At 37.9% G+C, this 13,174-nt stretch overlaps 1 protein-coding gene across 1 annotated transcript; it reads left to right on the plus strand.

Moving 5' to 3' along the window:
* Positions 1-3,281: 3,281 nt before the first annotated feature.
* LOC122094717 (RRP15-like protein) lies at positions 3,282-11,462 on the plus strand. The gene is made up of 9 exons (XM_042665322.1): positions 3,282-3,443; positions 3,625-4,108; positions 4,195-4,296; positions 4,756-4,837; positions 4,958-4,977; positions 5,101-5,161; positions 10,247-10,320; positions 11,011-11,118; positions 11,227-11,462. The coding sequence occupies exons 2-9, from the start codon at positions 3,671-3,673 to the stop codon at positions 11,287-11,289; spliced, it is 948 nt and encodes a 315-aa protein (XP_042521256.1). The 5' UTR covers positions 3,282-3,443; positions 3,625-3,670; the 3' UTR covers positions 11,290-11,462.
* The last annotated feature ends 1,712 nt before the right edge of the window (positions 11,463-13,174 follow it).

Below are 13,174 nucleotides of genomic sequence, written 5' to 3' on the forward strand. Positions count from 1 at the left end.
TGTATAGATAGAGTGAATAACAATAGTATTTATCTCCAGTTTGAAGCAAGCATTATTCTTAGAAGTATATCCAATATAACCATTGCAGTAACACTTGTTGTAGCTTTGACTTACAAACTCTTGTAGCAGCAACATAGACAGTAACTGGGGGCATTAGACACAAATAAATGAGTTCATCTTGGTTCTGGAGAGCTAGAGCACAAATTGATTGATTAATTTATCCGTTACTCAAACAATTATGTGCAGAATAATACATTGTGAAAGTCCATAATTATGTAATGTTAATGTTGCAATGAGAGCACCATTTAGTTGACCTATTCTTGAACTCTTTTATGCATTCTTTTATGTGACCAGAATGTTGTAACCAAACATGAAATGGAAAAGCACATTGGGATACCCAGATGTATCGAATTCGAACATCGTCTCATTAGTTATTATGAAATGTTAGTAGGAGGGATCAGTTGATATAGTAATGCTGTCATCTTGTATATAGCATGTTAGGAAATCAAATCTTGACATTAATATTATGTTTGCTATTCGATATGCATTCCAAGAAATCATAACAAGTGCAGCCTTAGTATTCCACCCATGATCTTAAACATCTAGACCCACTATTTATTTAACATAGATTTATCATCTCTTCTCAACCTTAGGCTTGGGGCTGGGTTGCAAGGCAGGAGAAAACAGATAAATTCTGTCTTTTGGCCTTAAGGTTCTTCTTCTCCTTCTTATAAAGTTGAAAATGGAAGAAAAAAAGAACCAAATAAAGAGCAGCTGCTTTTACATAATCAAGGCCTTGTCCTACCTTGTGCAAGTATTCATTGCATGGACCTTGGTTTTGTCCAATTGTTTGCCCTGAGACTTTTGGGGATCTTAATGCGAATATGGCCTATTGTCTGATCTAGCATCAGTGGTCACAACATTTAAACCTCTAGCTTCAATCTGTGGCGTTTTCCAGGTCTTCATCTTATAATTAAATTTTGAATATCTTACAGAATTAATTTTTAAAGCATGAAAAACCTTTTTTTTTGCCATCGTATGCTACAAGTGAGGAAAGTTGTAGATCATTTAGTTGGGGTAAAGCTATGTTGAGTTAATTCTAGGATGTTTTAAAATAGGGTGCATCTTGTTGTAAATAAAATCGTGAATTGAGAAGTTGTGATCTTCTATTTCTTGCCTTTTGTCTTATTCCCAAAAGTTCTATTTAATTAAAGGTTCAAAATGGGTTTTAAAAATATTTTAAGGTTTAAAATTCTCTACAATGCTTGAGTATTAATTTGGAATAGTGGAGGGGTCCCATTATGAATATGTAAATATGGGGTTTTAAGGATAGAGAAAACATGTACGGCATGCATGTTTGTGTCTTGATTTGTGAAAGTTTTCGTACAAGTCACGTGGAAACTTTTTCCATAATTTAAAGTGACTTCCATTAAATTTAAGAGTTGATGTTCTGATTGATATATATATATATATATATATATATCAGTGTATATATATATATATATATATATATGAAATAATAAGATTGTATCATTCTCCAAAGAAGAAAGGGCCCAATGTACTTTCACCATGGTGAATGAAAACTATAAGAAATGTATTATACTAAAGAGGCTAAAAAATAATGTTACATTGTCAGCCAGAGATCAACACCCCCAACTTGTCAGTGTAGTTTATACACTTGGGAAGTGGAGCAGGGGTAGAGGCATCTTTTTCATAACCCGCCTTCACTTTCCCATGTGTCAAGGGATGTCAATGCAAGCAGGTAGTAGTGTTCTCTCCCCCCCCCCCCCAAAAAAAATCCCCTAAAAAAGAAAAACATGAGTGGCCCTAATTAGGTTTGACCAAGTTGATTGAACAATTCTTTGCCAAAGCAAATCACGTAAAAAAACCTGGTTTTCCAACAATACCAAAATAAAGATACAAAAAAAAAGGGTATCTCGCTGGCATAGGTACATACCAGCGCATGAACCAATGGGAGAGCATACAGGAGCATTGCCGACGTAAGGTAATGCGGTATTTTCTCACACATTGAATGTAGGTGTAGACAGACACTAGCGGGTGGCATTCTTTCATTCATAAAAAAGGGCAAATGTTTTCTGTTGTGAGAGGCCCCTACACCCACACACCGGGCATACACCCCATAGGCAGAGGCACATTGGTCATTGCACGCCTTCGTGTATGTGGCACATGGCGTTAGATGGACAGAAAACTTGATCCCCAAATAAAATTCACTTCTAACTTATAACACACCCATGTAGAATTGTTACCAAACAACCTAGTATCATGGTTTTAAGTAGGAATGTCAAGCGGTAGGGCCAGGCCGGTATCGGTTGGGTCTAGTCAAGATCAACCAATTTCTAGGGCTGCACTATGAACGACCGTCTAGTTAAAAGGGGCTTAGCAAGTGTGGTCATGGTACTGTTAATAATCGGGTTGGTCGGTCTCGAGCTTTAATCAAGCTACCATAAAACGGGTCTTAATCGGGCTATAGACTTATTTAACTGTAAACGTGTTTTAAATGAATCCTCTTTAAAAATTGTCTCTTGCTTGAAGAATAATATCAATAAAATGAGGCAAAAATGAGCATAAAAGAAAAATATCCCATAATTAAAATGAATTAAGCCAAAGATGGGCAAAATAACTAAATTACCCAAGTACTCACGAAACTCAAATCCATTAGACTATGCCTACATAACCCAAGTTTAGTAAGTTCAAATCAATTAAACTATGCATAGAAAAGATGAATGTTCATATAACAATTACCACCATCTCAATTGTTCATATCACATAGCCTTAGCATTAAATACAAATAGTGTTAAAAAAATAATAGTAGTATTAAAGGGGTTAGGCTAGGTCGGGCTAAATGAATCAATTCAAATCGAGCTTGTAAATGTGTCGGGTCAGTCGGATGCCCGTTGGGTCTGGTGGCTGCACCGTATACTACCTGTTTATTAATCGGACCGGTCTAGGTCAGGCCATAAACATGTCGGGCTCTGTCGGGCCTACTAGTGCATGCTTAGAATTGACACCCCTAATTTTAAGATTCGGTTTGTATCAGTCGTATCATATCAGTGTTGACTGAGATCCAGATACAAATACTTGACCGATCTGGATCGGTTACCGGATCTCTGAAATAATTAAAATAGTAAGAAATTAATTTTTTTATTAAAGGGAAAAGTGGCCGATACCACCGATCCGATCTGGATCGGTACCGGTATCGGTATCATACCCAAATCCATGCCTGGTACTCATTCTTTACTATCCATTCTACTCTATTTCCTCCAAAACCCTTGAGCGGTCGAGCACTCTCAAGTCCCAACACAACCTTCGCCTCCACTGTCTCGTTTTCTCAGTTCCCCGCCTCTCTCTCTCTCTCTCCCCTGTAGCCTAAACCTCTCTCTACTGCAACCTTAACCCTTACCCTAGATACCAGTCGTGGACAGGTGATTTCTCTCTCTCTCTCTCTCTCTCTCTCTCTCAAGCTATATCTGTGTAATGATACCATGTTTAGATAATATTCGTCTGTTTTGCAAAACATATGTTTAGATAATAGTCGTCTGTTTTGCAAAACATTGCCTTTAGGGTATTCTGGTGATTGGATTAACTTTTGAATGATCTTTGCAGACGACTAGAAGAGAGATTGTATTCAGTCTGTTGAGTTATATAGGCCATGGCTGAAGAAAGCCATCTGCAAGAAAAAACAGAAGGCTTGAGAAAGAGGAAGATTGGGAAAAGTAAGGGTCGTAATGCGAAGAAAAGAATGAAATCATTTCCAGGTAAAGGAGAAAGGGTTAAAATAGACAAGAAGATGCAAAAAATGTTTCGCAGAAGGGCGAAAGAGTATAATTCCGACGATGAGGACGACGAACAGCCAACCCCGGAAGTGGGAGAAGAAAGTAATGGAGCTTTTGGTCAAAAAGAGGTTTTGGAGGGGAATTCCAGTGGAGAAGAAGAAGAGAATGTTCCAGGTGGTACTGGAAACGAGGGTTCTGATGAAGATGAGGGAGATAGAAGTCAGCCAGGAATTACGAAGTTTGTGGAAGGTTGTAGAGCATTTAGAATAGCCTTTATGAAGATCACTAAGAAGAATATGCCAGATAATCCCCTGGTAAGTAAACGGCCTGAGTTGATTTAACACCTTTTATGTTCACCTTTAACAGAGAATTATCTAATGTTCAATGAATATATTTGCAGGGTCCTGTCCTGTCAGCGCAGAAGAAGCTTGTTGCGAAGAAGCTTGCTGAAGAAGAAGCTGAATGGAAGTCTAAAGGGGAAGCCAGGAAGGAGAAACAGTTGGTAATTTGTTGCAAAATCCCTACTGTGCTTTTCAATCATTTGATTAAATTGAGTGTATGTTCTTGTATTTCAACCATATGGATATCTAGGGCATGGTCTAAATCGGCTGCATGTTAAATTTCAGATTCAGTTTCAATCATATGTCCTCCCACGTATTGCATATTTCCATGGTTCACTTGTCTATTTCTTCACTGGAATTTCAATGTTTATTTTCTACATGGCCAACTCCATTTCAGCTGGAACTTGACTTGCGAGCATGTGGCTCGGGGTCTACCCCATGCACAAAATTTCAGCTCTATTCAATTTGCCATGTAGCAAATATTTGTGCTGATCTAGACATAGCCTCTAGACTTGCTAGACTAGACAAACCTTCTCCCATTTTGTTTTTCTTTCAGAAACTTGATGTTTTTGGCCTCAATTAAATTATGTTCATATTTTTCATGCCTTTTGCAAATCTAGGTGGGTGAGAAGGGGCATGTGAAACCTGCAAATTTCTTGGATTCACATGAAAAGTTTCTTCTTGGGGTTGCGACGAAAGGAGGTATCATTCTTTTATTTTTGGGGTGAAATTTTGTTTAGCAAGAGTTCCATGTCTGCATCAGATTTTTTTCTATCTTCATCTAACTCCATTTGCCTCTCCATTTTGTATGCCGGAGCTCAGTTGTTAAGTTATTCAATGCTGTAAGTCCGTATCTTATATTTTTTTCACCTTGCCTCATTTCTTTTTAAATTTTGTTTTCTGGTCTGGATCTTTTGACCATATTTTAATCAACTGGCAATTAATTTATTGGGGATGCTGCACAGGTCAACAAGGCACAAAATGCTCAGAAAGGATTAAATCCTTCAAGATTTAAAGATGCTAAAGGTATTCTAAATTGCTAATTCGAATGGGAAGTACAAGATTAAAATGTTGTTGTTTGTGTCATCATTCTTGCAGTTGAGTTCAGAGTGATGACTGTAAAAAAAATGTGATAAATCTTCAGATTCTGGTGTGTGTGTGTGTTTTAACGTTTGGTTTTTAAGAGTGATTGTTCAATTGGCATGTGGTATTGAACTATTCTACCCTGTTTAGAAGAATATTGAGATTAAAGTTTCATGCAAAGAGTGAAAAGATAAGAAAACATTATTTGAATGTGGGGAAATAGTAAAAGGTCTTTCTAGACATGTTTCAATTTGCCATGCCAGAGGAAGGATTTCCGTTTAACATATGAATATTAAGATTCACTATCACGGTTGACACTCGTCAGTGTATCTGCTTTCAGTGATGAGCTTCAGCTATTGACTTAAAGTTTTATTTAACTTCACAATTGTTTTATTTACAAAATTTTGCTATAGTAACTTCATTGTGGCCATTATGGAGGCATGGTCATTAATACAGCTTTTCTTATTACTATTTTGTTCTTTAGGTATTGTCTATGAGGCAACTTTTTTGTTTGGGCAGGGGTCAGGGGCGAAAGGGGGTGGGGGTAGTAATTATGGATAAGTTGATGTGGCATATGTGGAAAGCAGTTTCACTGTGTATATGATTAATGTTAATTGACAATATGGTTTTGATTAATGAGACTAAGACGTGGTATGTGCAAATGTATAAGTGTAGATGGTCTATCTACGATGCATGTTTTTAGGTAAACCAGATTAGCAGACTAAACCCAAATATTTATACTGCAATTCTAGTACAAATAGGAGTAGCCGTTTTGGAGGTAGTAAGGTTTGATGGCAAAAGGATACCCTAGAATTTCCTGTTAATGTTATCTGGGTTCAATCATCCATAAGCAAGGATAAATTGAGGAGCATGTATATGTCTGTAGGATTTAAGCAGGTATGCTAATTAGACATGGTGCTTTTAGAGCTCTGTAGTTCTGGTCCATGTAATTAAGACTGAAGGATTACACGGACCTAAAGGGTATTCAATTATTGGATTGCATAACCATGGACTAAGGTTAGGTTTTGTTAGGAAGTTTAAGAAGATCTAATATTCTTTGAGAAAAAAGAATATGGGAGGGTTGTGGTTTGCAGAATGACAAAAAATAAAGAAAACAAGTAGTAATGATTAAGAGGATAGGCGTAGGTACAATGTCGTGCAAGAACAGTACTCGGTAATATGAGCTGGAGAATTTAGAGAATTGATAGAGATAAGTATATTGGATGAATAGTATTTCTGGACAGCAAGAGTGAATAGAGGGGGTGATGTCAGTAGTGTTCTCATGGATTTCTGGCTTGACCCAGTCTGGAAACCCAGGCCAAGAAGAACCAAGCCTAAACATGGCTTTCAGTTCAATAGGGTTATTAAGGCATTTATTTTATTGAGTGGGGTTATTTATGTGATTGTGATTTTATTTACTAGAGGAGTTAGATAACGGTGGAATGGTATGGAATAGAGTCCAGATAGCTTTTAATTCTATATTCTTTTCAGTTTCCTAGTTTTGAAATTGACATGTAAGTTTTCCCTTCAATTAAGTACGGAGTTGATTGAATAAGATTCAGTTTTTCATAAGCTTGCTGCTGTGTGCCAAAGGGTTGGTTGGTTGGTTGTCTTCATTCTCCCAGTTCAACTTCTCCTTTTGGTTATTCCTTCTCAGGTCAGAACTCTTCCTCTACTCCCTTCTTCTTTCTATTCCTTTTTTCTTGTTGAGTTCGTTAAAGCCTATCCATTGTACCAGTTCCAGGCATTACGTAGTACATACAGTCCAACAGTTTTTTCGGTCGATCTCTCTCATTCCTCTTCCTCTCCTGAAATTTTGCATACTGATATTTTCTCTGTGGGCTACATATCCTGTGTAATTTGGTTTTGCAAGAGTGATTTTGGTGTGAGAATCAAGCTCGAGTTCAGCCAAAAACTAAAATTTCTTCCCTATTATTTATTACTTGTAATTCTGGGTTTTTGTGGGGGCTGGAATCAGCAGGTCTTTGGGTTAGACCTGAAATTTCAGGTTGTTTAAACTTCAGTTGGAAGAATTTCTCACCTGCAACCAGGCATTCTGTTCGCCAAGATTAAAAAAACTCGGATTTCGGTGGGATTTCACCCTTTGTGAAACCGAAATGTGAGGTTACAGGGGAAGGGCTTACACCTTTCCGAAACTCGGATTAAGGGATTTTTACCTTAATACACACGAACACGGCATTCTATGTAACACCTGTCGTAATGAAGGCATCTCTCTCAATCCTATACAGAGTCCCGGCCACTCATTCCCTCTCAAGCGCATTTGCCTCTTTCGATCACCTCCCCACCACTACCAACCCAATCCTGTCTCACCCATCTCATAACCATTTCTCCTCCGCGCGCTCCAAGGAAGAACTCATAAAATCCTACACCCATACACTGTCATTCCCCTAATCAAACCATGACCCTGCATCTCTACCGGTGGCCAGGGCTGCTATAGATCTTGGATCCCATTGCTCTGTTCTCTCCTCTGTTCTTGGGTCATCATTTTGACTGTTAGACACAAGACAGACGGAGATGTGAAGGGTCACACGGAGAAGTTACTGGAGAGTGAAAGGAGATGCGAAGCTTTTAGTATATATTGATCCTGATCTGTGACTATGGTATCGCCAGCCATTCCAGTCAGCCATCTAAACCTTCCCTGGATCCCAGAGTTCGGTGTTGATCGATCCCAGATGTATACCAGGTGGTGAATAATTTTCTGGATTGTACGAGAGCAAAGTCCGCGATAGCAGAGATGAGAGGAAAATTATCAAAGAGGGAGGAAGACGCAGAAGAAGAAGAAGAGAAGATGTAGTTTTGGATGGATCAAGGACGCCAACAAAGCCGCCCAGCCTTCTTCTGCCCTTGCTTGATCTCTCAAAACTGTCAAGCGATCACTCAAAATGTTTTATGGGCTGTTTTACACCCATTTTATGCGTAAACATTGTCATGCTTTTTTCTGGTAAATGCATAAGATTTGGTAACATTCTCCCTCATGAACATTTTTTAAATCACAAAACAAATGCTGAAAAATCCAATTTTACGATAAAATTTGTTTTACTGACTCTTTTATGCTGAAACAATCAACGGAGCCTATCCTGAATTTTGCGTACTGATACTTCCTTTGTGGATGACATATCCTATGTAATTTCCGCCAGGTTCAATTTCAGTAACTAAATATTATTTTACAACTTGTTATTCTGGAGTTTGTGGGTTCGAACCAGCATGTCTTCGAGTGAGTGAACCCCACCTGCAATTTCAGGTCATTTTGACTTCAGTTGGAAAAATTGTCTCACCTGTTATTAGGCATACTCACTGCAGGTTCATTACTGTGGTGAAGTTACAGAGGAAAAATTCTGCTTATTACAAACAGGGACAGATTCTACTTGTATTATATTAAAGCTCTCCCTTTTTAAACCTTTTTTTATTAATCCCATATTTATTTTAAATTTAAGAATGTCCTCCCCTTCAAAATGTTATTTACATTTTAATCCTTGATTCTGTGTTGTTGCCAAAAGGGTTCTAGATAACAACAACTGCCTAGTGCAGTTGGTGAGCTGGTGGTGCTCAAAAAGCCCATGCTCACCAGGTCTTAAGTTCGAGCCTCCTGACTGTTATCTACTTCCCTCCCTCCCTATCTGAAAAAAAAGGGTCCTAGACTGTTCTGAAAACTACGAATTTTTCCACTGCACCAATTACTTTGAGTTTTAGTCACTCGTAGTGGGCCCAGAGCAACCTAACTAATTAGGGCGTTGGAACGTAGGTTGCATTTAGGGGAAAGGAGGGAACGGGGGGAAGTTCCTTAAATTTCAATTTTACATAGAACCAGGAGTTGGTTCAGTAGTGGTTTTTGTGGTCGAAGTTTGGAGCCTGGAGGAGAGAGATGGATTTTCAATGGAGGATGTGTGGAGGTGGGTTTGTTTTGGACATGTCTAGTGGAAATTTATAGTCCTTCATTTTGATTGATCAGTATGAGTGTATGACATTGACAATGCGTTGCATGTTGTTGGGATCATGATTTGAGCTAAAAGTCATGGGAGGGACAAAGAAGGGTGGGGAGTTTGTGGTGGATGCATTGATTTGTTTTTGGACTCTGTTTTGATAGTCCTCGACCTTGAAGACATTATTGCATGATTTCATTGGGTCTTTGAGTTAAGTGAAGAATCAAGCAGCATGGGGTAATGTCAGGTTTCTGCGCAAGGTTGCCAATGCTGAAGGCAACAAGATCAAGTTGCTGAGCCATGGGGTTGAAGCATCCAATATGAAGAAAAGTGATAATTGGGAAGAAATGTTGAATTGAAATGTCAAAGAGAGTTTGTCCACCAAAATGACCAAAGCAAGTATCACAAAATTCAGACGCTGTTACTGCTGGCTGGCCCTCATCGACCAAGCTTCAATGAATGTTATTGAGTTCCTGGGGATTAAAAACACATTCTGAACTCCACATAAGAATTGGGTGCACCACTGTTGAACAGGAGCAGAACATGAAGCATTAATTTGGGATTTTATGTGCTCTATATATTAAACAGCAAACTGTTAGTATATTATCATTATATGCACGGGCCGCTGGCAAAATGGGCCTTTGGTACCTTGAAAGGATAAGGCAAAACAACATGCCACATGGATAACCCTGAGGAAGTGGAAAATGAACTGGAAAATTTCCTTCACTTAATCTTGTTTCCACTTTGGCATTAAAGTATCAACCTTGCAACATTTGAATTCCTTGCACGGTAGATAATATCTTTTTCCATAGAGATAGATGATGTTATTCTGCTCTTTAATTATGTGGTTTTCCTATTTATTATAGTTGAGACCCATTAGTTTTCCTAAGACCTTAAAAAATAGAAGATCATGGTAGCATTTCCACCAAAATAGGTAACCCCCCTCCCCCCAATTAGTTATTATTACATTTCTGTAAAAGTATGTTTAAGTAGGGGTGGTGCCTTTCTCCCAGTAGTTGTTTTTCTTGGTTGTAATTATTTTGTATATTTTAAGCTAATTTGGTGAATATGTTGTTGACTCTGACAGCACTGGGGAAGCGAAGGAAAGATGCCTTCTTCTCGGAGCTTCGGAAGACACCATCACACACTACTAGCGCGAAGGTAGGAATTCTCTTCCACGCCCCCCCCCCAACCAAAAAAAAAAAAAGAAGAAGAAAAGGAGGAGAAAGAAAGGCTCTTCATTTTCTGCATTTGCTTTTACTTCCTGCAGCTTGATTAGAAATAGGAAAATCAATGCCTTGAGCTGTCTGCCACCTTTTTTCAACCCCTTGTACAAATCAGCCAGCACTCGGCAATGGGGCAAAATTGGTTGATCGAATAGAATGGTTTGGTGCGATGTATAGTTCCATCTCTACCCTTTAACCCAAGGGATCTTAGTCATCACTTGACATTGTTGCATTTGAAATTACATCATTACTCATGTTAACGGCTGACCAATTGTGCTGAGGCATATGAAGTCTGGTTACCACTTATAACTTCTATTCGTAACCTGTTTGGTTACAAACAGATGAACCCATTGAATAATGGGAAGATTTTCTAGATTTACTCGGAAAGAAAAAAAATTACAAAACATGTTGGGTTGACTCTGTTTTACACCTACTTGTTTTGTATTTATTGTTTTAATTACAAAAAGAAAACCCATTGGACCAAAGGCCCATCATGTATAGAACCCAAACCAAGTTTATTTCTAATACTACTGATTTATTTGCTTCAATAACCTTGTCAAAGATCTTTGCTTATCATAAAAGAAACCCTTTTGGGCACCATGATTCATGGTTTTACTTTATGCAGGATACCAAACATAAAGGGCCAGAGGCTGATGAAGCACCTGCATGGGCTCCATTGCGTGACGAGTATATGCTAACGAGTTCAAAATTAAAAGACTGGGATAAAATGCCGGTAGGAACATATAATTCATGTTTTGCTTAATTTTGTGGCTTCATGGGAATTTTATTTTTTTACCCATGTTAATTGAATTTATATACTTTCTTTTGCAACCATATCCAGGAGACAGCCATGACAGATGACATGCATGGGTTTCCGCTGGATAATTCCTCTGATGAAGATTGATCTTTTGAGGCCTCAGAAAAGAATGATTGGCTGAATCAGCCACACTTTCAGTGGTTTCTGCATGAGACTGGTGAAGTTGAAGTTGTGATGCCTGTTATTTGAATTGTCATGTTTCATTTTCCTATTGTTTTCTAATACTCTGAAATCAGTGCAAATTCGAAAGTTATCTTTTCGAATTCTGTTCCTACTTGCTTTCTCTGTCTTGACAGTAAATGGGTGGAAGAAGAATGGATGTTTAATTTTCCTTTTTTTTTTTGAAAAGAAAAATATCATTAAAGGCAGAAAAGAGAATGTACATCATTATAAGACATTGGGTGGGGGAGAGAGGTTCTCCTTGTGAGAGCCCAAAAAGCCAACTGTTTTAAGAAACTAATTACATCATCAGGGGGTTTGAGATTGAAGTTTATCAGAAAATTCTGAATATCCAAAAAAAGGTTATTTCACATGTAGCTTATTTGCAAGTCCTATGGTTAATAAAAAAATTTGTAGAGCAGTAGAATCGGTCCAGATGTCTCTCTGTTGCCAGCCTTTCTTTTTTACATGTTTCACTCCCCAAGAGCAGCACCAGAAGCTATGCTTCATTGGTGATTCCTGTCATGAGATTATATCGGCTGGAAAAATTTTTCTCACATCGCAGAGGAATCTCTTCAGTTAATGGTCATCATTTAAGTCTCTTTACCAAAAAAAAAAAAATCATTAAGTCTCAATTTTGGTTTGAATTTTCTGACTTTTACTATAAAGGTTGGTTGGGTACAAATCTTCATCCCGCTGCTAGGTGTGGGCAACGGGGGGTTTTTTTTTCGGTGAAATGGGCAACGGTTTAAAGTATCAGTATCCTGTATTGTATTGATATCATCGATATCGATATAATATGGTCGATACGATATAGATTGATTCTTTAAACTTATTATATAGTAATCTTTTGAAAGATGCTGATATGATACGTGATATGATACATATTGATATTCACTGATATCAATGCAATATGGTTGGTACAATAAGATCACTACTATCAATGCTATATGGTTGGTACAATACGATACAGATCGATATTTTAAATCCTAGGTGTGACCTATCTTTCTCAAGGGCATGGTTATTGATACCTGGCCTATACCGGAATAGTGCATGGTGCGGATGGGGGTATAATGGTTAAAATATCTTATGGTATTGGTATTTTTTAGGGTAAAAATGTCTGATATTATCTCCATATCTGATCACAAATCATGCTCAAGTGGTCACAAATATTAGATTTCATCTTAGACGGTGTTTTCCAAATGGCAAAATGAGTTTTGAAAATTTTTAAATTAGGGAACACACATTAGTCGTTGTAGTGTCAATAGATAAGTATGTATATATCCATGGATAATGTCAAATTACCAATACATGAAAAGATATTTGATTGAATTATGCTTTAAAATTTGACTTATGAAATTGATGTGTCCTATTGATCGAATGATTAAAATTATATTACATCATTCATCCTACATCGCACGATGAGAAAGAGCCTCTGATAAGCTTATCCAAGCAAGCTATTCAAATGAGTTTTTCCGTTTTTCTTAGAGATCTGGCTCCTCTCCAATGACTACACCTTCCAACCACCCTCCAACACCTATCAACACTTGGGGATGCGTGTCCAGACACTCTCAACCCTTTGATGGATCGTTGGAGGGTCGGTGGTGTTGGAGAGGATCTTTTTCCATTTTTCTTAGGGAGAAGCTTTCCTTTTTTTTTTTTTTTTTTTTTTCAAATTCTGAAACATTTAGGGGCTCCACTTAGGATGTGGATGACTATCAAACTGAGCTAGATTGTCAACACAACTTTTTTTGTTTCCATATGGATCTTTAGACGGTTCTATCCAGTAGACCACAAACAAATCTTGTGTGTG

This window comes from Macadamia integrifolia, chromosome 12, assembly GCF_013358625.1.
Source record: "Macadamia integrifolia cultivar HAES 741 chromosome 12, SCU_Mint_v3, whole genome shotgun sequence".
Taxonomy (NCBI): domain Eukaryota; kingdom Viridiplantae; phylum Streptophyta; class Magnoliopsida; order Proteales; family Proteaceae; genus Macadamia; species Macadamia integrifolia.